At 33.3% G+C, this 24,880-nt stretch overlaps 1 protein-coding gene across 5 annotated transcripts in view; it reads right to left on the bottom strand.

Moving 5' to 3' along the window:
- LOC106467111 overlaps window positions 1–24,880 on the bottom strand; it is an 81,416-nt gene that overhangs the window by 32,048 nt on the left and 24,488 nt on the right. For 2 of the 5 annotated variants that reach the window (XM_022395230.1, XM_022395234.1), the window contains exon 2: window positions 1,794–1,967. In XM_022395230.1, coding sequence (XP_022250938.1) covers window positions 1,794–1,859 — 66 coding nt within the window. In that variant the 5' untranslated portion in view covers window positions 1,860–1,967. Of the gene's footprint in view, window positions 1–1,793; window positions 1,968–12,598; window positions 12,881–18,619; window positions 18,647–24,880 lie in introns of those variants that run through there. The other 3 variants (XM_022395232.1, XM_022395231.1, XM_022395233.1) reach the window with 3 other exon arrangements.

Raw genomic sequence — 24,880 nt, 5'->3', positions numbered from 1 at the left:
TGGATATCTGAAAAAATATTCACGCTATGGTGGAGGGTTCTCAATATTAGCAATTAAGTCCGAGAATTTTACAGGTTTGGGAAGAATCAACAGAATTAGCCAAATATGTATTGTTTTTTGTTGTTGTTGTTGTTTTAAACAGTGAATATTACTATACTTACTTCACGAAATCAGTGTAAAAGTTCGGATAAAGAATGTGTGTGTTATACGAAAACGGACCCGCATTTCTTCCTATCATTGCTGGAAACAATTAGCAAACACAGTCCTACTTTTTATTAACGATGTAAATATTAGTTTTAACATATTGCACGGAATAAACTACATGAATTGTAAGTTTGGTGAGCACGAGCTGGAACTTTCCATTCACACTGGAGATTATTGTTGTTAAATGTTAACACTAAAATCAACCTTTACCAAAACAGATATAAAGAACTAAATATACACAAACATTTGTTTTTATATGTTTATCCTTCTCATTGATGTTGAAATGAAGAAAGCGCATTTCTACACAGCTTTAATGACAATAAGAGGTGTTGGCTTTCCGACTAGAAGGCTAGTTAATGTCCAAATAAATGCAAAACTTTAATCACATGCAATGATTGCCAAAAACACCATCCATCACAAAAAATATAGGTGGTGACGTATGCCGATAAATGACAAAAAACCGTTCCTGGGTTTCGCTACGCCCTATAGAAGATTTTCTTTGAATCAAGGTGTTGATAAAATGCAGCTGGATACATAACTTATCAAGAAAATCCACATGTTCCTGCCCACTGCCCAAGGTCGTAATATCTCCTTAATAGGTGGGGGCAATGCATCTCAGGTACATATAATTAGGATTGTAAAAATGAGTTACATTTAGTTACATGAGTTACAAATGAGTATAGTAAGCATTACAAAAGAAAGCGTTGAAGTTTATCATGATTTACACATTCATTTAAGTATGTAAAGAAAAGAAAATATGATTGTTGATTTATTTGAATAATTTTCTTATGGCTAAAAATGCAAAATTTCGATTTAAAAGAACAAAGTCAACGAATACTGCCATAAAGGAAATTTGAATTTATAATAGAAGTGAGGCGAGAAATCAGCACGTGAAATGTGGAAACATAATCAGCCACAGTAATGTGGATATGATGATTAAAAAAATGTACCCTTTGCACGTAAGAAACAAGGCGGATTTATGCCTTATAAATAACTGGCGCCATTGTTCAATAAAACTACATTTACTTTCAATACACTATTTTAATATATGCGATGGAATGAAACTGATATGAAATCAAGGAATATATATATATTTGTAATTACCTTCCATACGCTGATACTGCTGTAATTTTAACGTACAATTTTCTTGTGTTAAACTACTAAATTAATTCTTTGCATGAATTTATCTGACATTAGTTGAAATGTAGATACTTGTAAAAAATTTACACCATTAATTAATTACTTTCTGTAAAACTTTAAGAAATATACGTAGAAAGAAGATAGGCTAACTTTGCCGTTGATTATAAACTCATAAAATTGTCTTAATCGGGTTATTATATAATTACAAAACTATATTAGTGCACTGTTATATAAACATGTTTAAGCAAAAGTAAAAATACATAAAAAGGCACGTGAAAATCTTCACTTTATGTTATTTAAACATCTATCAAAACTACCAAGTTAAAGTTGATTTACTTTTCACGCGTGATAAGTTTTCTCTAGACAGTCATTGGACATTATCCAAAACGATTTGGTAACAGTTTACGTCACTTTTAATAATAAAAAATAGACCATTCTCATTCACTTACTTGCGCCAGTTCAAGGTACCTCTCCAATTCCCAGTAGGGATCGTTCACGGGTTGTCCAGCCGCCATGAGCTCTGCGAAAAGTCCATCCGCCGTCAAGTGCCGTTTGTTGTACGAGTTGCTTGAAAGACGATGTCAATGATCATACCGCGAAGACAGTTGTTATTCTCACGGAGACTAAAAGAATTAAATAATGATAATTCTGTACAGCACGTCTGTTGTTTGATCGCATGATTATTCTTATTTAACATTTCCAATAAAGCTAATACGTGTATTTAGACTTGTTTATTTCACATGAATCTCTTTCGAGTACGTTTTATCATTAACATTAACGAGTACTTAAAATATTTTATGACGATCTTTGAAAAAATAAACTCAAACAACATATAAAAATATAGGGTTTTTTTAAGGTTAAAAACAGCTAATAAGATCATCACACTGTCTCGTTTGTTGTCAGTTTCCTTTCAATTAACTCTAAACTGTTTTCACATGTTTAATTCAGCTCGCATCTATGAAGATACTTAGTGAAGAAGGAGTTAGAAAAAAAGATTTGCAACATTGTCCCGTGATCGTAACATGCGAACGTCCCCTTTGCCTATTGGCTCATTGAGCGTAATAACGATCATTTGTATACCATATGCTTGTTCGAATTGTTTGAATGTGTAATAGAACCACCACTTTAACATTGTCTTACATTCGTCACCTGCTAGGAAAGTCATAACATGTAGAGATCGAACTTGGTATTCGTTCTTTCGCCCTTCGGTGGATTTTAAGAAGAAAAAAAAACTGGCCCACAAGGTGTAACCGTCTTTGTGTTATACTGAGGCAATGATAGAAAAAGAGCACAAGCTAAATTAAATCAAATAAAACTTTTCTCAAACAGAAATGCATCGTAACCAAGAGCAAAATGCAAATTTTTCATAAACTTAACAACAAAATATCTTCTGGCAGAACAAATTGATAACATATTACAGACTTTACATTTCCTTTCTCCTATTCCTGTTTGAATACTTACAGTTAAACAGCGAAAAAAAAAAAAACGACCAAGATGTTAAACTTCTATCATTTATAAATAATGGCAGATATCGTACTATTCCAAACAAATGAAAAAAAAATGTTTTTCCTCTATTCTGATAGTTATTTCTTCCCTTAAAGAAATATTTAGACATATAATTCGAGATTCAATTTAAAATAACATTTTGAGAGGGTCAAGTCCCCCCTAAAGCCCGCTATCTCGCAACCTCTTAGTAAATTGCGTGGTCCCTTTACCTTACCCTGTTGCACGGAGGTCTACCTTTACTTTATTTGTAATTAAGACTTTATGGTATTCAAGTTTTTTTCTACTATAGAACTGGTATTCTTTACGGATTAAAAAGTGCTCCCATGTAAAAATAAATATTAAAACGCGAATAGCATACTATACCCAAATGTGTAGTTTGAATTTACTTCTTATTTCTTCAATCGTTTTCTTATCTAAAAAAAAAATCCTCAATAGCCGTGGCACTTGAAATTCTTTCAGACGGGATCAGAGTAAATTAATATACGAGACCTTTTTTTGTTCCTTTTTATTAATTATATTTTCGTGCGCCAGCAGTACCAAGCGTGGGGCTCGCGTGTACCCGATTCGATTTTATTACTCATCAGGATCTCTACTAGCCTACACTCAAATTCAAATTCTTTTAGGCAGGGGTTAAATAAATTAATCCGTGAAACCTTGAGTGTGTGGAAATACATCAATCGAAAGGATTTGACCTCCTGAGTCAAAAACTGTAATTAGATCTGAAATCGGTCAAGAGATGGCAGAGCTACAAGCTAAAAGTTTGTACTCGAAAAAAAAAAAACAGGAAAAAATCTCAGCCATTTTATGAACCGCTATGCTAAAAATAATCATGGTTGAAAATGTATCATGGCCTTTCTGAAGAAGCGAACATATAAATTCAAACATATTTTTTTTACATCATTTTTGATGCGTACATGCCAAAATTAAACAATCTTAACACTAACCACCAGAATAAATGTTAAATAGCTAATTTCCTGCTTCGACATCTTCATGCATTTTTCAGCTGCAAAATGCGCCGAAATTATGCAATTCTTATATATCAAGTCTCATTCAAACAAACTGTGTAGGTAGTAAAAGGATAATCTCGCCACAATACATCAAGATCCCACACAGCCACGTGCTTGCATGGTACCCACCTTTCTCTAGTGTATATCCTTTAGGGTGGAGGAAACACAACCAGTGTCAAGTAAACCTTCTCTCACTTCAACATTTGCTTTTATATTACTACTCCATATATTTTTCTGCTACTTCTGTAAAATTGTTTTTTTTTCAGAATTTCGCGCAAACAGGCTACCTATATACGCAGATCCAACCTAGATTTTCGATAGAAAACCTATAGAAAGTAGATATTTAGCTCTTTAAAATACCTTTGTCAGACCGAATAGGAAAATATAACCATCAATCTGATAGTATACTCACAGCTTCAAAGTGCGGACAGTGTTACAGCAACGACAATCGAACCATAAATCTTCGAATTCATATTCCAGACAGGCTAACCACTAGTCCAAGAGTTCGGTGAAATTAATTCTATTGTTAACATGCCATAGATCTAGCAAAACCTAAAATAATAGTTGTCCTAACTCTCAGAATTAAATGTAATCTTCACTGATACACTGTTTCACTCTTGATTTTTACACTTCGAAATTCCCATAGTAGCATGTGTTTTTTAAAGGGTCTGAGCTCATGGAGAGAAACGCCGAAACGTTGGCTTGGTCGGTATTTAACAAAAGTATCTTTCTAAACTGAAATACATTAAAAAAAATAAGTTATAACCAAATATGTATTGAAATGAAAGCTATTCGTTTTCACGGTTTTAAGCAGATTTGTTTAAACAGATAGGAGAATATATACGTTTTACTATTAAGCATCAATTATGTCTTAATTACTTTAATATAACAAAACTGTATGGAAAGAAGCATCAATTATGTCTTAATTATTCTAATATACCAACATTCAATGGAAAGAAGCATCAATTACGTCTCAATTACTTTAATATACAAAAAATTTTATGGAAAGAAGCATCAGTTATGTCTTAATTATTCTAGTATACCAAAATTCAATGGAAAGAAGCATCAATTACGTCTTAATTACTTTGATATACAAAATTGTATGGAAAGAAGCATCAGTTATTTTTTAATTATTCTAACATACCAACATTTTATGATTACTTTAATATATCAAAATTGTACGTAAAGAAGCATCAGTTATGTAACCGAAAAATAATATTAAAATACCTTATCAAAAAGAAACCAATAGTAAAAATCAGTTTCCTGAAGTTGGTATTCCAGGAAGTTAAAACTTGTAACATCAAGTAAAAAACTATTTCGTTCTCCCCTCTGGCGGCAAACAGTGATTATTAGTTTCGATTTGGAACGTTGTGTGTTATAAGATTAAAATAAAGAGCACATGTAAGTAAATAAGTTAATTCCACATGCGAGGCTTGTGAACAGGTGTAAAACCTTGTAGACGATGTATTCCTGCTACTTTATGGGCCTTACTTCTGCTAACAGTTTTTATTCAACACAAAACTTACTATTCCTACTTTGTGGCTGGTACCAGGTTTCAATTGCTTGATTTGCACTCGGGGCCTTTTTTAGCAGATATATTTTACACATATTTGTTTAATTTACTTTCATCTGCATTATAAGAGACATCTTGGTTATTTCCAAACTTCTCGTTTAGATCCCATAATCCCCAAATCAAAAGTGAGTATTATCAGCTTACACGCGTCTACCCTCGACAACAACACTGTTTAAACCAAGCAGACCACTTGGTGAATGAGGAACCGAAAATCAAGATGACAATAATTCCCACAATTGTTTCAGATAATACGAGGACTAAAATGTAACATATACATGGTGAATGAGGAACCAAAAATCAAGATGACAATAATTCCCACAATTGTTTCAGATAATACGAGGACAAAAATGTAACATATACTTAGAGAATGAGGAACCGAAAATCAAGATGACAATAATTCCCACAATTGTTTCAGATAATACGAGGACAAAAATGTAACATATACTTAGAGAATGAGGAACCGAAAATCAAGATGACAATAATTCCCACAATTGTTTCAGATAATACGAGGATTGAAATGTAACATATACTTAGAGAATGAGGAACCGAATATCAAGATGACAATAATTCTTACAATTGTTTCAGATAATACGAGGACTAAAATGTAACATACACTTGGTAAATGAGGAACCGAAAATCAAGATGACAATAATTCTTACAATTGTTTCAGATAATACGAGGACTAAAATGTAACATACACTTGGAGAATGAGGAACCGAAAATCAAGATGACAATAATTCTTACAATTGTTTCAGATAATACGAGGACTAAAATGTAACATATACTTGGTGAATGAGGAACCGAAAATCAAGATGACAATAATTCCCACAATTGTTCCATATAATACGAGGACTAAAATGTAACATATACTTGGTGAATGAGGAACCGAAAATCAAGATGACAATAATTCCCACAATTGTTTCAGCTAATACGAGGACTAAAATGTAACATAAACAGGAAAAAAAAAAACATTTTATTAATGTGACACAAAGTATATTCTTATTACAATATCACTGACGTGAGAAATGGTGAATCAAATAATAGACTGGGCTTCATATTTATTGGTAATTTCTTAAACAGCGTTTCAGCTAATTAATTCTTAGCATAAATGCTACGCATTCTGTAAATCCTGTATCTAATGAAAAACACCTTAGATGTGAAAAAAGGTGGGGCCAAAAAAGGATTGAGTGTACGACTTAAAGTGAAGTCAAAATTGGCGGCCAAACTGATAACTACATTTATAGCATGGACAAACATTTTACAGCAAATACTCACTTATTAGTTATATGTTTGGTCACCAAATTTTATTTCATTCCTTAATCCCTTTTTTTTTGGGGGGGGGACACATCTTTTTTCACACCCAGGGTGTTTTTCATTAGATATCATGACTTTTTTTTGTCTATACACACCAGCAAACCACAGCATGTAAGAAAATAACACTCGATAGTAAGTAATATTAGTTTTAGGATCGCAACCTTATTATTCGAAACAGGCCTATGTTTTACAAAATCAACCACATTCTTTGAAATATATGATGGTAGTTTTTCCACTCTAAAACACTGTTAATAGCTTATTTTACAGTAACGCCAAGGAAACTAGATTAACAGTTGCTTCTCATCACCCGCAAGCACTAGGTACAAGCATCATTATTTACGCTAATTGCTTAAGCTAATATCACGTGACGCCAAACGTTTAGTAATTAGGAGAATTTCATAAAATGTAGCAAACATGCGATTAAAAGTTGGTAATGAATAATGAATGATAACCGTCCATCCGTATGATACTTTTGAAAACTTGAGTTAGAAACTGCTAATTTAGTTTGCTTGGCCTAACGAATACTTACGTATTTGCACGTGCTTTCACCCTATAGTTTTGTTACATGCGCAAAAATTTTGGTCAAATTTGAGCGGTTTTTGTTGAATAACTTTGCACATGCGACTTATACTTAGACCAAATATCAGGTTGTAAAGATATATCAGTGTTCCAGATTTGTAAGAAATTCATGAAAGTTGTATTTGTTTTTCTATCAAATAAAGTTTCCGTACTTTTGGAGCGAATAAATAAAAAAGTGGAAAAAAACTCAATCAAAATTAGATATGTTATATCTCGTGTATTTCTTAATGTATTGCCTTGAAATTTGGTATGTGAAGTAAGGGTCCAGTAGAACATACAGTCTGAAAATATGTGATAATTTGGATTACCACAGTCCGAGCTATAGAAAGTGGAAAATTACTAAACTATCACTCCTGTTAATAACACACGGCGTATCTATCCTCCAGGTTGTTTTGGTCGCATTACACACTACCGCGAGTCTTGATAGAAACAAGTTCTCTGTGATGAGTAAACGATAATAAAAACGTCATGCATTCAAACCTTGTACATTTGTCCTATAGAATATCAGGTAATAACTAACTTTCCACTGACGTTGTGAAGAAAAACATTTTAGTGTTTCCGTAAAAACTTTCTCGAAAGGCAAAAAAGATAATTGATAATTACTAAATAATTACTTTGTGATGTATTTAAATGTTTTGTATGTACATAAACATTTAACCGAAAGTGATGAATAATTATTTCGTAATTTCCAGGTATTGTAGGTTTTTGTAACTGAATACAACAGCGACAACCAAATAAATAATATTCTACGAAACAGTAACTAATTAAGATATTGCAGTTTCAAAAATGGCGTTTTACAAAAAACACACAAACTATTTGGGTTGATTAATAAATCTTTAGTATCATGACTTATGCGAGTTCAAAATTGTAGACCAGCACATTCACTATAGCGAATTCCATGCTGCTGGATGTCATAGGCGTGATGTAACCCATAAGCCTCTTATCGCAGCTGTAATTGTAAGGAATTGGCTTTCTGATACCTTCAGCAAACTTTGTGGGAAAATTTTGAAATAAAAAATACATGGCAAGGAATGATGAATCTCGATGCTCACGCTAATAGACGGGTTTGTGTTTTATACAACATGATATAGGCTTGTTTCACTTAATTTAGTCTTAGCAACAGTTCTTGTAGCCAAAAATACCTTCATCGCATTGCAATATTCTTAACGATACAATGCTGCACTGCTTACGACAACAGAAAAGTTTGTAAAAGGTCATATATTTTTCAGTATAACGTGATGTCACATGTTGTGATCAGTGTTTGCTACCATAAAGCTTCGATCCAAGTCCAATTAAATAATGCTATATTGTCTTAAATCTCGCTGTACTTGGAGCTTCTTTATAAGGTGGGTGACATCTATTCCACTAAATATCTTTACCAGTTTGATGGCAGGTATTAATGTCTTGGTTATGACCGAAGACAAGGCTAAACCATCACTATTAAAATGAGAACTCCTGTGACAAAATACGATATTCCTCTTTTCAAAATTTGCTGTTCCATAGCTTTCGGTAAAGGTTAATATATATATGTACATAAATGCATTGGTTATCAATGTTATTTATCCCTTTGTTTACTTAAGACATAACGTGTAGATAGGCACCAACTGTATCAATGTTGACCTAATATTATTTTCTTAACCTTTCCAACGAAGAGAAATAGGATATCTTATGCACATCACAGAGTTTGATTTATGTAGATCTTTTTGTTTTTCCATGAATAATGCCAAACACAAAAGTTGCAAAACTCGTTTGAATCTTAATTCTTACCCAGACAGAAAGGATACCAGTACTATTGAGTAGGTAAAGGTTTTGATTATTCCTGATATTGGTTTGATAATGTTTTGTTTGTAATAAAACTGGTTATGTCGAAATCTTTGCCAAATCAACGACACAGCTGGGAAAGTTTTAGTGAAAGTCATCTGACAGTAAGTTCTATGATTACATAATACCGAAACTTAACACGCAAGTAAAGATAAACAACAATTCGCACCGTTTACAAAACCCGAATTCTGTTTTTAAAACTCATATTCGCAATGAAATCGCAAACTTGATTCGCAGGTATAAATCTTCGATATAATTCCTACCTTACTATCATAATTAGTTTCGTACTTAGGATATTCAAAATAAACATTTAAGTAAATGATGGTTTTCTGATTCATCCATGCGATTTGAAACACTAATGTGAAACGGATCTTTTTAGAAGTCAAAGGTGAAGGGGGTTTTACCTAACAGGCATGTGAATAAGGGTGGTACAGTCATGTGCAGGGTTACGGGTTTTAGTCAATACTAAAAAAAAGTAGGTTATAATGTTTGTCCCGCTTTTATTTGCTTCGAATATAAAACTGACAGCATTTTGATTTATAACGAGTGCACTTGCTCTGAAAGTAACTTATGTCTACACTACTAATACATACTAACGTAGTTGCTTGTGTTGAGTGACAATTAACGAACACTCCAGCAAAAACTTACAGTTTTTATATCCTTGAGTATCGTCTGTTTTTTGTTGCTATGACATAATTACACTCCATAAATCATATGAACATGTAAAGTAAAAGTCGGATTTTATAATGCATTTCTTCGCTACTGGAAGCTTCTGCATTCATATGAATAAAGTCACGATTTCTCAGTAGCATACTAATACAAGTAAAATTGATCTGACAACCAACAAAATATTCGGTTTTGGTCCTACAACTACTGCCCAAATACTAACTCCTCTCCAACAGAAGGATAAACAATACGCAAAGAATTAGATGATTTGGTTTGATTTACAAATATATATACAATTACAAGAATTTCATTTGAGTTTCCTTTAAAATATAAGAAAAACATAATCATACAAATCATCGCCAGTTTTTGTACTTCTGCTGCCGCAATTCGCGAATGTCCTGTAGTTCAATTAATCTAATCTCAGTTCTACGGCTAATTCTCTCATAAATATGACTGAGACAGTAGGGGGTGAATATTTTGGGGGTATAATTTTAAGTGATTCCATATATAATGAAACGGGACCTAAAAACTGGTACGAAACGTAGTATCACCTACTAATACCTTACAACTAGTATTTATCATTAATTAGAGAATATATAGACCAGCCTTTTAACTTGTATCAACTAAAAATACATGGGAATATAATCTAGAAATCAATCGGCACACGTGTTCAAGTTGAAAAATTCAAACTTTCGGGGTTGTCAACGATTCTAAGTCTTGAAGTTAATTAACCACTTTTTCGGAACATTATGTATTACTTTTATTTAATACGCCATCAAGCTAATAATTGCTGCTTCAGTGAAACCATTTTTTCCTAATCGACTCCAATAAACTGGTTATCTGCCTCAATAAATCTTTCCGATACAAATTTGTATGTGGATTCGCTTGTAAAGCTATTCAGAAACCATATGGCCCAAGTCGTTACCAAAGAAACGTATTAACGACTCACTTGTATACATATATATGTAACCTGTAATCAAAGGAGAGCGAACTCTGAGGTTGCCGCAAGCACAGCCTTTAGCCGTTACTCTGTGATGGGAAAATAACAGTAACAAAATTAAGCACAAGAAGTTGAATGAGCACACAACACGCGGTCATCAAATTCAGAAAAATAACGTCATTGTGTTATAGATCTGTACGTGCCTAAAGTTCAGTCTTTCTGTTGTTGTTGCTAAAAAAGAAGTTAACAACAGGCAACCGACAATTGTTGTGGTTCTTTAGTCGTATTGAAAGAGAACTCTTGTTAAAACAGATTAAGAAGTTAAGTTTCGAAAAAGTATCAATGAATAATTGTACCAGTATACGTCTACTATTTGATGTGATAAGCATGTTTTAAAGTTTAATCGTGCTAAACGCCACAGGATCAACGTATGCCTTTAGAAAACAGCAAAATAGCCACATACAGTTTTATCGAGTAAAACGAACACAAAGTAGTGCGGGATCTTTTCCAGGTTATTAGATAGAACACAGACGGATTTCGAAGTGGTGCAATAATCCAACCACTCTGAAACACTAACGAAAATACCCAATAATATCCCAATGGCTACAAAAATAATTTTGAAGAATGAATTGTGAAACAAATTAAAAGGTGTTTCATGAAATCGGTCTAAAATAATTACCAGAATGCAGCACAAAAAATTATAAATATTAGTCTGGAAACCGACCTAAAGATAGGAATATAAAAGAACGTTACCTGTGTAAATTCATCAAGTTAATAATTCTGATAACATAGAATGACGTGAAAAACGTTTCGACCATAAATGTCAATATTTCTTATATTTTCGTGAACTCGGCATTAGGTCTTAATAAATCAAAGCTCCAGGCAATGTAGCATCATTCTTGTGATGTTTTGTATTTATGCATTAGACGTATATTTTATAATGCTATACTACTTATTGTCTCCCAGTGGTTCAGCGGCTTATGACGCTAAAAATAGGATTTCGATACCCGTAGTTCGCAGAGCGCTAATTGTCCATAGTGTAGCTTTGTGCTTAATAACAAATCAAACAAACTTTTCATCAACGTTTATTCTCAAGCTGATAACTTTGTTTTAAGAAGATAGTAGTTCCTCATCCTTAACTTTGGAAATTATTTACAGTGGGAGTTTTAAATGCGATGCTTACAAACAATAAATTTACATAAAATCCCATATTACTTTACACATAACTCTTCTAATTTCATGAAGCTTTGTGATCTTCTCTATTCTCTCTTTTTACCAGTACAACCACGTTCACAAAACAAAAAGCAGACATTGGGACACATTCTAAAAATTATGTTGTTATATTAATTTTCTAAGTCTTTTTCAATAAGTTCTTGTAAACTGTGTAAGTTATAATAATATAAGCAGAATAGGAAGTAAGTGTCATAAACTGAAAATAGAAATGCAAAATTCTATATGGTAATTATAGCATAATTAACAAAATACTCGCATAACCTTATCCCTTCAATTCTTATTTTTTGCAGTAATACAGATATTCTAAATAAACAGATAACATAAAGGTAATGATAGAGATAACTAAACTGTTGCTTTGTTATATCATTTTCGTTTTCTTAAGTCAGTTGCATAAAAGCTAGATTATGGCCCACACTCAGTATATGTAAAACTTTTCCAATACTGCGATATGCACAGTAAAAACATGAACTATTTTTGTATCTATGATCAACATACAAAGAATATACAAGGGGCGCTCTGAATTTTATTTCAGATTTTTTAGCGCAAAGCTATACAAAGAGCTATCTGCGCATAGCCACCCCAATTTTTAACTGATGGCTAATAAACAGCACCAACCGTAAACACTTATCTGACGTCATGGCCCCAAAAAATGCAAAGCACATTTTTCAGCCACGGGATGCTAACCACGGACCCTTGGATTCATTGTCCGGACACAGGAACCACAAAGTCCACACCTGGTCTTCCAAAAGAAGAGGTAATTTCATTTCCCACAGACCGACTATATCAGGTTAGAGGAAGCGCACACCAATGGTGTACAATGATGGTAACCAAACATCACTTATCAACATCATCCAATTACGTACAACTGCTTTAATAACTTCAGTTTTCAGGCCATCTCTGAGAAGATATAAAAAAGAAGGTAGAAGTCACAGAGATCTAAATCAAAAATATATGCAGGATGGATAAGATCTGTTTTAATTGTAATCATTTTACGACGAGCAATTAGGGTCTGGCATTATCATATGGGATGGAAACATCTATTAAAACTGTGTTGATGTCAGGACATTCAGTAATTAGGGCGAAATTGTGTTTCGCGCTATCTATTGTGGAAACACTTAACATGTGATTCCATTAATAGCAGACGGACAATAAACATAACTATTCATTAACCATAATTTACTCATACCTTACATGTAGAACAGAAAATTCCATTTCTTTCTTACGACCTCTTATTTTAACACGCAATCTTATATTTTTATTTCATATTTACTTTTAATCCGATGTCATTCATCAGAGGGTAAAAAGACATTCTGACTACTGTTTACAGGACTGAGTAGTTATTACAATTGAAAGAAATCGAGACAATAAACATCAATTATTCAATATCAACTGATATTGGTGGATTATAAGAAATACACACTTTGCTAAATAACTCTTAGAGATATTTAAACATACTTAAAAAATCCATGACATTATTAACCCTGTGATTATGGAACCATTGCACAACTATCCTAAAATCCCGATCTTAAAATAATTTTATTTTAATTGTTTGTCCAACTAACAAAAAACGAATTAAATTTAAGTGCTACCTTGTCATCCAAGTAGCTTTTAAATAATAAAGCACGTATATCATGGCTGGTGCTAAAAATATATATACATAGTTTCTTTCAAGTATTTAGACTTGATCGACTCCAGTGAAACGGTAAGAATAACTCAATCTAAACACGAAATCAATATGGAAGTGATCATTTACAAACATAAAAAACCATGATAATCGGAATCCAATTCAAGCAAAGTCGTAATAAAAATAATGCACCAAAAGCCTCATTTTACAAATCTGTAGTAATGTTTTATGAAGTTTGCAAAGCTGTATTCCTTTTTTTTTCTAGTTGTAGGTTGCATTGCTTCAGCTCTCACACATGTATCCTGCCCTTTAGTATGACCATAGTCTTCCTACTAATTAGTGTACCAAGACCAGAAATTCTAGTTCATTTACGTATATAATGTTTTATTTCATGTGTTCTAGCAGGTGATGTAGGGTATGCGTAACTACGGCTTCTACAGAATTCTAGATTCTCCTCTTTAGATCACGATTTAATTGTCCGAAACAAGTTTTGTTCTTGCACCTGCACTTATATCTGATATTAACATTCAAGAAAAACAAGATACTGTAATTATTGTATAAAATACTGATCACGAAAGCTTAAAGCTTTAGTCAGAAAGAAAACGTTGAAAAATGTTTTACAGCCCAGGTTTAGTAGTGTTAATTTGTATGTTTCGCTAAATACTTTTGTAAGTACTGTTTTTATTTTATCACATGACAACAACAAAATTAATTATCTCAAATCCAAATACCAACAATTCATATAATGCAATTACTTTAAAAACGCATTTGACTTGAAATGGGTGTTGTTTCAAATACAGCGGAATTAAAAAACAAGTCATAAGCCATATATATTTTAACAAATATAATACAGTTTTCTTATATTACCCTTTGACCTCTTCCTAATTCAAATGGTAAAATTTTGGTATTTTATTTAAATATTTTTCCGAATCTTTTACACTAAATTTTGCAAAACATAAGGTTAAGCGAGATTAAAAAAATATCAGTAACATTTCTTTCGATAAACAGTTTCAGGAGAAATTCACCAAGTAACAACAAAAAAACCACATGATGGGATGAGTAGGTTCCGCGCAACCTTGCACCTTCATCTTTACTGATTACTTCATGAGAACCGCCTCTCCTCTCCCCACTTTCACAAATTTGTAGAGTGTTGTTTATTTATATGTAGACTGACGATGTAAAGTTTCAGTGATTGTTTGAACTCAATAAATGCAAGTATAGAATCATATCACGGTCAGTCTGTAAAACAGCAAGGGGACATGATAGTAAGCGACCAGATCAAAATAGACAGGCTTGTAAAGTGTCACAGATAACACAATTCGTCAAAACTGACCAACTCCTTCAATAATGGTCAGTAATATATTTTATCCTGACTACACAAAGAACATTATGAACACTGTAATAAAGCAGCTAAAACTTTGGCAGAAAGTCATTTATCTCAATAACAAACAACAGAGCATGCTTTCAAAGACGCTTAGAGTGCGAACAGTGGATAGAAAATGACTGGAATCTTGAGATGTGTTCTGTTGAGTTTCTTTTCATCCATTTATGTTTTGAGGGTGGGTAGAAATATAGGGAACACTATAGAATGTGATCATGTGGGCCATACTCTCGTGTGAAGGAGTGGGTCATTTAATTTCCACATGAAAGTGATATAATATCCAGTACCTCCTGAATGATAACACCTATATTGTTGTTTCCGCGCTGATGAACAAGGGTTCTTCCAAAATGATAATGCAACAATCAATAAATTCGTTGTTATGCATATTTTCTGACTATATGGAGTTAGAAAATAGGTAGTCTTTGACATCATCTGGCAAGGAATTATTTAGAAATTACAGTTGGTCGATACAGATCAGAAGGATACTATCTTGAACATCATTTGGAGAAGCAAACTTTTTGAGATGAAAAGTTGGTTAGAATATTTTGTTCTTCTTCGCGAGAACCGAATTACCATATCTGAGAGATAATCGCTGATATCATCTGTTAATGGAATTATTCTAAGACTAAAAATTATTATTACTGTTTTAATACTCTTTCTGGTGGTAGAGTTAACAGATATAATGTTAACAATGCCACTGGCATCACCTAGAAAGAGGATCCTTCATAAACTATAGTTGATTACTATTGTTTTGTTACTTCTTTAATGCAGAGACATCAGATACAAAGAAAATGTTTCTAGTGGTCATAGAGAATCATAAGTTTGAAACATTGTTTATTTACTTCATGAACTTTTATTGGGATATAATTAATCATCAATATCGTGTACTTTATTTGATGTGCCTTTATTTACTGTAGTTCAACGTCTCGAGTGGGTATATATATATATACCTTCTAGTTAAGTCTGTGCTTTGTTAAATGTATACAAGTCACAATTTTCTTCCATTTAACAGAGGTAGTAATTCATTTATTAGCTACAAGATACTGTATTCTAGTAAAATGACTGTTTTCGTTCAATGTATCATAAAACAACAAACCAGATAACTCTCTTTAGTAAATAACTAGGTCAAACATTTGCTGTTAAGAAAATTAACACAAACTATCCGAACCAACTACGATCACATCTGTTACCAGGTGTCTGTGTATACACCACAATTCTCAGAAAGGTAACTTAGAGTCGCTTACAACCTGTATGTTCTAATTTCTCGTAACCTCAGTTCGCCTCATTAATTCTTCATTTTACTTCTTTTGTGTAAAACAATCTATACTGCTTAGGTAAATTGGAATTCTTTGTTTTAACGTTAAGTAAAAATAAACGACCTTACTTTATTTTTCTATGCATCAAAATATAGTATCTATAATGTAAGAATTCTACACTGAAACCAGAAATTATCTTATCTTAATTATCCTTGATCTCCTGTTTCTAAATGCGACTTTGATTATGTGGTTTATGAGGCTAAAACTAATCCAACACACAACCCTACCCCAAATTCTCTAAAGGCATAGAACGCCTGAGTAGACGTTTATTTGCAAAACGTGTGAAATAAAATCACAAATACACAACCCAAGTTCCTCTAAAGGTTTAGATCTGGTATATCACAATAGGACTGATCATGATTAAAGTCACTTCGCTCTTCATTGGACCAATACCGATTTCTAGTAGGAATATACAATACTTCTTGAAAACTCGTATTCACATCACTCGTATCTAGACCAATACCAGTAAGTAGAAACCCGCATTCACGTCACTCATATTTAGACCAATACCAATAAGTAGAAACCCGCATTCACGTCATTCTTAACTACACCAATACAAATGAGTAGAGTATATAATATCATACTTCATTATTGCAAACCTATATACAATGTATTATAATAGCAAACTTGCAAAAGTGAAATTAAGGTTATACCACACAGGCTATGTTTATGTTTCATCCAAATACACGCAAACGTTGTCTTTAGGTGGTATACGAGACTTTTTAAATTTTGTGAAATCTAACATTGCGGGTTTTTCGTAACACTTGAATGACACCAGATCGAACAAGTAGCTTAAATGTTTAGATGATATTCGCAAGTAAAAAAAGATTAGTGATAAACAAACAACTAACACAATATTATGTGCAAAAATAATAAAAATGTTACAGAAGATTTAACTGTTATTGTTGAGTTAAGTATGTCAAATAGCTCTAACTCTGACATTAAGTTCATCCTAAGAAACAGAAATGGTTTTTATAGCTGACAACTAGGGGCGTCGCCGGGATATTTTCATGGGGGATCGTTTCTGAAATCACATGTACGCTTAAATAAGTCGTAAGTTGGTAGCGTGGTACATAGCAAGGTTCATGTCAGATTGAAAAACACATTAGCAAACAAGAGGTTATGAATATAAACACACAATACCACATATAATAAACACACAATACCACATATAATAAACACACAATACCACATATAATAAACATATAATACCACATTCTGCTGTTTTTGCAGTACTAGTTTTAGTTTTCCATGACTACCAAAATGGAGCGGAGGTTCGACAGGTGTGTGTGGGGGTCCCATGTCAGCGATAGGAAACATGACATAGATAACTTCCTACTATAGCTACAACTGTACAAATAGAAACGACGGGTTGTTAACAAGTATTGTTAGTATTATTGCTTACTTGTTTGTTTGTTCTTGTTTTGTTTTTCAGCCATAGTTAAACAATCAACTATTACTGATTAACTCAAGCAATAAAAGCATTATCTAACGTTGAAACTTGAGGCAATGAGCCATAAAAATTTATTAATGAATCTTATCTGTCTCAGAAATTTCAGAACCAAATTAACTCCTAAACTACTTCTGACAAAGAAGCAGCATATTTAGCCTAAAACTAACCCCAATAAGGAAAAACCTTTAGGCTTACAACATGGAGTGTCCTTCTCAACTATAAAGGAATGCATGCGTGTGATTGCAGATTTTCCCTTGCAGAAATAGGTTGATTACTAATAATGCTTACTTTTTTGTAAGTGTCATAGAAAACAACTTTAGTATAGTTTGTTTGTTTGTTTTGTTTGTTTTTTGAATTTCGCGCAAAGCTACACGAGGGCTATCTGCGCTAGCCGTCCCTAATTTAACAGTGTAAGACTAGAGGGAAGGCAGTTAGACATCACCACCCACCGCCAACTCTTGGGCTACTCTTTTACCAACGAATAGTGGGATTGGCCGTCACGTTAAAACGCCCCACGGCTGAAAGGGCAAGCATGTTTGGTGTGACGGGGATTCGAACCCGCGACCCTCAGATTGCGAGTCGAGCACCCTAACCACCTGGCCATGCCGGGTAACTTGATTTGGTTCCATATCGTAAAAGTTAGAATTTTTAAAACAACAAAAAAAGTTGGCCTACCAATTTCCACACAAAAATATTTGTTCACAAGGGCATTAACTAACACATCATAATCAGCACCGAATCAAATATATTTTAAGAATTTTCAGAAATCATAGAAAAAAAAAAGAATGGAGAGAAAGAATTAACTCTAGACTTAAGATTGTCATTCATATCTCATAAAAATTAAGTATTTTAAAATGATTACACTTTATGATCAGGACACTTGATTGGAACGAATACGGTCTCCGATTATTTACAGACATATTAATAGCATCCGTGTTGAAATGACAAGCAGTCTTTATCAGCCCGCTCCATACATATATACCTCTTCACATAGAGTAAGACTGCTGTGAGATCTAAAAAAAAAATAATTACTTTCTGGCTACTCGAATAACATCGTGCTGGTCGGCACGTCCTCACTACATGCACGTCCACTCGCAAAATCAGAATTTTGCTTTTTTTGCTACATCATCTGGTACAATCTCTTGTAACGAACTGTTATTTATTCATGGCATACATTATAGAGAGGGAGAGAGAAAGAAAGAAAGAAAGAGAAATCATATATAGGCTTAGCTGAGCGGATTAGGTACGTTACTATCACACGCAGTGTGTGTGTGTGTGTTTGTGTGTTGGACAGTATTGTTTGCATTGCAATTAATCAACCCGGCAGAGCTTATTTACTGATAAGATACTTTTTTTTCTATAGCACCATGAACACTGAAACTGCAGATTATAATGTTACAAATAAACGAAGCACTATTTTTTTATCGCTAACCCCAAATCAGATGATAAACTTTTTTTTTTATCCTGAAATATCAACGGTATTCTTTCACTGATGATGACACGTCACGAACAAAACTGTATGGGTTTTAGATCTTGGTTCGTTGGATCGGTGGCATTAACGGGACGATGGATAAAACTGTTTGAAATGCGATATTTTTCTTTTAGTGACGGGTGAAATTTTTATGTCATCACCCCTTTTAAGATTTCATCATTTTGTGTACTCATGTGTCGAGGTTCAGGGTAAACTGATGAGTTTTCTAGCACCTTACCACCTCCATCAGCCTTGATGTTCGTAGATTTGTGATAACGTTCAGGGTCAGGTAATCTAATTATACATCTCGAAATATGTTTTCGTCATGGCAAACATAAGAACTGTCCCTTTATTTTTCTATATTGCAGATAAAACTGTTTCCTAAGAGTATTATTGTCAGAACCAAAAATGATTGTTAAAATATTTTAAGTGGAGTATATCAAACTCTGTAGTAGGCTATTATTATAGAAATATTCTAGCATTCCTATTTACCATTGTGTTGTTAAAGTTTCGAGAATGAGAGACACAACAAAGGATTTCAACATCTCACAAAACGTGAAGTGTGGGTAAAATCGTACATCTATTGATCATATAACAGTTAAAATTTTCCTTTTTCTTTTACAGAGGATGTGATGTCTTTAACTGCAGAGTACGGTGAAGAGAATAGTTAAACATTCACTTTTCTTTGTTTTTTTCTGGGTACAGTTCTAAAGACTTAAGAGTGATTGTAAAAAAAGATTGTATAACAATGTGTCAAACACACTATATCCGCTATATCCAGTGCCGATGTGGCCTTTCGTTTAATGCCAGGGCTCAGATACGAGTAGTGATTGAGACGCTATTTACATTATCAAATTCCATGAGCAAACTGCAATGGCGTGAAGTAGGTTAAGTTGGTGAAATGTAATATTTGTCAATTTTAATCAAGTCATTTACAAATCAAAACTAGGATAAGGATTAATTACACATTGTTATTTACTTTAACCCAAATCATTTATTATTATTATATTTAACTTTATTCGTCATTCACAAGAATTGGTGAATCAACGAGATGTTCTTGAGAGATTTCCAATTTAACTGTAAACTGAATCATATTTGATCGTAGCACATTCCTGACTGAAACATGTTTGATCACACTGGATGACAAATCTCATCTCTGGTCTGAGTACTGCAGTTTCGATCTTTACATGTTCTCATAAGTTCAGCTAAATCGATGAGAGAATATTATTCATATTAACTTTATACGTCTTTAGGTATGGGAGACTGGTGTTGGTTCTAAATGTATACGTCTTTAGGTATGGGAGACTGGTGTTGGTTTTAAACGTACATGTATTTAGGTATGAGAGACTGGTGTTGGTTTTAAACGTACATGTCTTTAGGTATGGGAGACTGGTGTTGGTTTTGTACACAGTTAGGTATGGGAGACTGGTGTTGGTTCTAAATGTATACGTCTTTAGGTATGGGAGACTGGTGTTGGTTCTAAATGTATACGTCTTTAGGTATGGAAGACTGGTGTTGGTTTTGTACACAGTTAGGTATGGGAGACTGGTGTTGGTTTTAAACGTACATGTCTTTAGGTATGTGAGACTGGTGTTGGTTTTGTACACAGATTTGTACTTTCGTAGTAAATAAAAAAAGTACATTTCAACAAAATCCACATCGATATTTCCATTAATGCAGGATGAGCACAAAAGAGAACTTTTATATATCTATCTATACAGGAATAACAAACTTATTTTAAAGAATTATTCATTTTCCATGGGCTGACATTACCAAACATTCACACAGCGTTATAATTCACTCCCAAAGGAAATAGCTACCAACACAACGATTAATCAAGTGCACAGTTTTTTTGTTTTTCGGATGTGTTCTTTCAAAGCTTTACCAAAGGATATCAGTCCTTAATTTTGAAGTGATACATTATCAGTCCTTAATTTTGAAGTAATACATTAGAAGGAAAGTTAGTGAACAGAAACCACCGCCAAGTCTTGGAAAACTCCTGTGAAGCCAAATAGGTGGATTTGACCATTACTATTATAATGCAGATAAGGCCCCAAGGTTCGAAGCTCGATTTTTTCTTTGTGGTAACCGGAAGTGAATGATGTTCCTGTATATCCATAGTCCTAGTCCGGGACACCAACCACTGCTTTCTTAGCGGGTACCCTCAGCTAGTAATTAATAAATTACACAGAAATAATAACTAATAAAAACACGTTAATATTGTACGTGAATAATCAGTGAGTGACAAAGTAAAAGATACAGAGCCTTATTCTTATTCATTTGTCTCTATAAATGAACGTTGCCTTAATTATATATAATTTTTTAACATTTTCTAGTATTTAAAAATGGACTAAAGAAAGCTATGGACGAAACACTTGGGGACATTTGTTCTCTGCCAGTCATCATCAACCACCATCCATGCTATGGGGTTAACTGTCACTCTTATAACACAACAACAACTTAAAAGTGGGAGAATATTTTGTGGTATCGCACGGATTTGAGCCCGGTTTGCCAGCAACAAACTGAAGAGCAGAGACTGGAAGCAACAAGTAATATGAAAAATGTACCGTTGGTTTTGTATATAATATCCGTAGTTACTTTCTCGTTAGACATGTAGAGGTCGTCATGGTGAGTAGAAGCTCTGAAAGTACGCAGGACATCGGGTATATAATAAGCTAGATAACTAAACGAAATTTATAATCACTTTTTCAAAACACGTTTTCTTACTCGCTAGTCCAGTTAAAAATCCGTCTCTAATTTTTGTTTCTAAACGAAGGCATTTTATCTCAAATTATGTTTTGAAAAGTAATTTTACCTTGCCAAGATCACGGAGAATGCCTATTACTTTTTGTTTCTTTTAAATACGTATAGTATGTAGTAAGAAGTGCTAAAATACATTAAAAAACGTTAATATATATCAGTTATTTATTAACTTAGCGTGAGTATTATGTATGCATATTCTGAATAACTGTTTCTTTTCTTTAATACAGACCCGTACGCAGATTGTTTGAAATGGGGGGTTCTAATTTGCGAGAACAGAAGCCAACACATTGTGCGTAGCATAATCAACATGCAAAGCATACTAATGCTACAGGGGTCTGGGGCCCTGCGACTATTTCAAACCAAAAAATGCTAGAGCTTCGTCAGAAGAATATAGACTATGTAGAAAACGTTAATTACCATAAGCAGCAGCGCTATAACTATATAAGCATATTTTTTTACACCACAAAAATACACTGTCTTGCACATAATAAAAATTTGTATAGTCTTTCACAGCTTACAAATAACATGAGCACTAACTTTGCATAAAGTGAACGTAGTCTGATTTAAAAACAGTTCTGTGACCTGAAGATCATGTAAATACTTTGTAAGAAGTAGAACGACCTGGTTCAGTGAATTGTCCCATCGCAATCAGAAAGTCATGTCGTACACCGCGTGAGTAAATTCAAGGTTAACTGAAAATAGAGTGGATAAGCTGAACATTTAAAATATCCTCTACACAACAAGATTCTAGATACCATCAATCAACAAGATGGAATTTCAGGAGAAAAAAAAAGTTAATGGATATCATATAATAAATCTCATAATGCTAAGATTGCGTTAACAGTGGGAGGGGCCTCTTCGAGTTGCTGAGGCAAAGGTTTCGTGACTCGTTTCATGAATTCAAACTCCCCGGTCAATGGAGCAATGATAACGCAAGCTGCCAGTTTTGTTCCCTACCCGTAAAACCCATAAAAACTGAGCAACTGGGTTTCACTTAAAGGGATAAAACAGGGATCGTCTAACAATAATGAATGCAGGAGAGGATGAAATAGTAAATAGTAGGCCGATCTATTCTTCAGTTACGTAATTCTATTTCCTGTTTTATTTTATTACATACTACACTGTAATAGACAGTGATTGTGAAGACAACACCCTAGTTTACGCAACATTCTCGATTTTAATGTCGCGTTTTTGTTTCTTGTCGTTTTCAACTTACAGTCAATGGGTTGAGTCACTTAAATTATAGTTAAACTTCAAATTTTCTAATTACAAGTCTTCTATCGAGTGTTACCAAAACTGGTATGGTATCCTAGGTCGCTTCTGTACTTGTAACGCCATGTTGATGTGCTTTACTTGTAACGCCATGTTGTGTGCTTTATTTTTACTACCCTGATTATCATTAGTCGTAATGGTATGGTATCGTAGGTCGCTTCTGTACTTGTAACGCCATGTTGATGTGCTTTATTTTACTACCCTGATTATCATTAGTCGTAATGGTATGGTATCGTAGGTCGCTTCTGTACTTGTAACGCCATGTTGCTGTGCTTTATTTTTACTACCCTGATTATCATTAGTCGTAAAAATGTATGCGCAACTTCACGTTGCACGTCACTCTAAAGTAATTTCATAATATTTACATATATTTCATAACTCGAATGTTTTCACCATTATATTCTATCTCCTATGATATAAAAATGACATAGTTTAGTTTTGCATTATAATTACGCAGTTTACCAATCTTACTTATCCATAAAACTTGTTATAATATTTAAGGCAACTCTCTGATACCGTACTGTGACTTTTTCTTAACTTCAAATCAATATAGAAAACTAATTATCACTTTAAATTTCATATCGGTCAATAAGTGTAATGGTCTTTTGTACACAAAAATACCTTACAGCTTAATGGTTTAATTTTCCTTTGTTTTAACAGTGGGATATCTGTAATATAAGCTTAAATATCAGGTTTTTGGTCAATGTTGTCTTTAAAAAATCGTTAACTCATTGAGCATATGTCAAACCAATAAGATTCGAACCCGAATCGATCTGCTAAGAACCTGGATCATTATCCAGTTGTATATTACAATATGAATTATTTAATGTTACTAGAGAACTCAAACAATGAAGCTCCTGATCTCTTCACAAGACGGTAGTTGTTATGTAGATTGATTAAAAATAGAAATTATCGTGGCAAATCACGTTTACTGTATATTGTTTTGATGGCGAGTTGTACTCATTTTTAATACATTTAAATTTCACATACTATTATTCTTAGATAGTTATTGTTATTAATTACAAAATAGATTAAAAACATTAAGAAAATATTCATTTGCCTTTTTAATTTTAAACCCTGATGAAGAAGACAATCCCTTCATCTAATACACATCGGGAGGACTAAATGCCAACGCGTTCCTGAAGGGTAAACGTAAGAAATAAATAGATCATTATTGCACAAGAAAACTGCAACAAACGTGACATTCATATTAGTATACATATATCTGGTTAAAGTAAAATATCTACAAGGCACTTTTATCTTTATAACACATTGAAACACAATTTTAACATAAAATCTCATTTTTGGTGCAAATAATCACACAGCTGACAATTACAATGAATGAGCAGAGCTTAATGTAAATGATTTTTTTTTTCTATCTGTTGAAGAAACGTCGAACTCGAACAATTCCTGTGAAAGCAACTGTTAAACCCAAGATCTGCGTAGGTGACAGACAATACAAGTCACATCCTTGTTTCAAACTACGAAGGTTCTTTTAAAACAAACCGCCCCGTGTGAAAAAAATAAAAACTCAAGGCCTACTCTTTTTCTCTTTTTCTTTTGGTTTCGGGGAATGTGTTAGTGCTGCTATTTTTTTTTTTCAATCCAAAATTATGG

This window comes from Limulus polyphemus, unplaced genomic scaffold (genome assembly GCF_000517525.1).
Source record: "Limulus polyphemus unplaced genomic scaffold, Limulus_polyphemus-2.1.2 Scaffold2492, whole genome shotgun sequence".
Lineage (NCBI taxonomy): Eukaryota > Metazoa > Arthropoda > Merostomata > Xiphosura > Limulidae > Limulus > Limulus polyphemus.
Note: the sequence above shows the minus strand (reverse complement) of the source record. Positions and strands in the feature narration are given on the sequence as shown.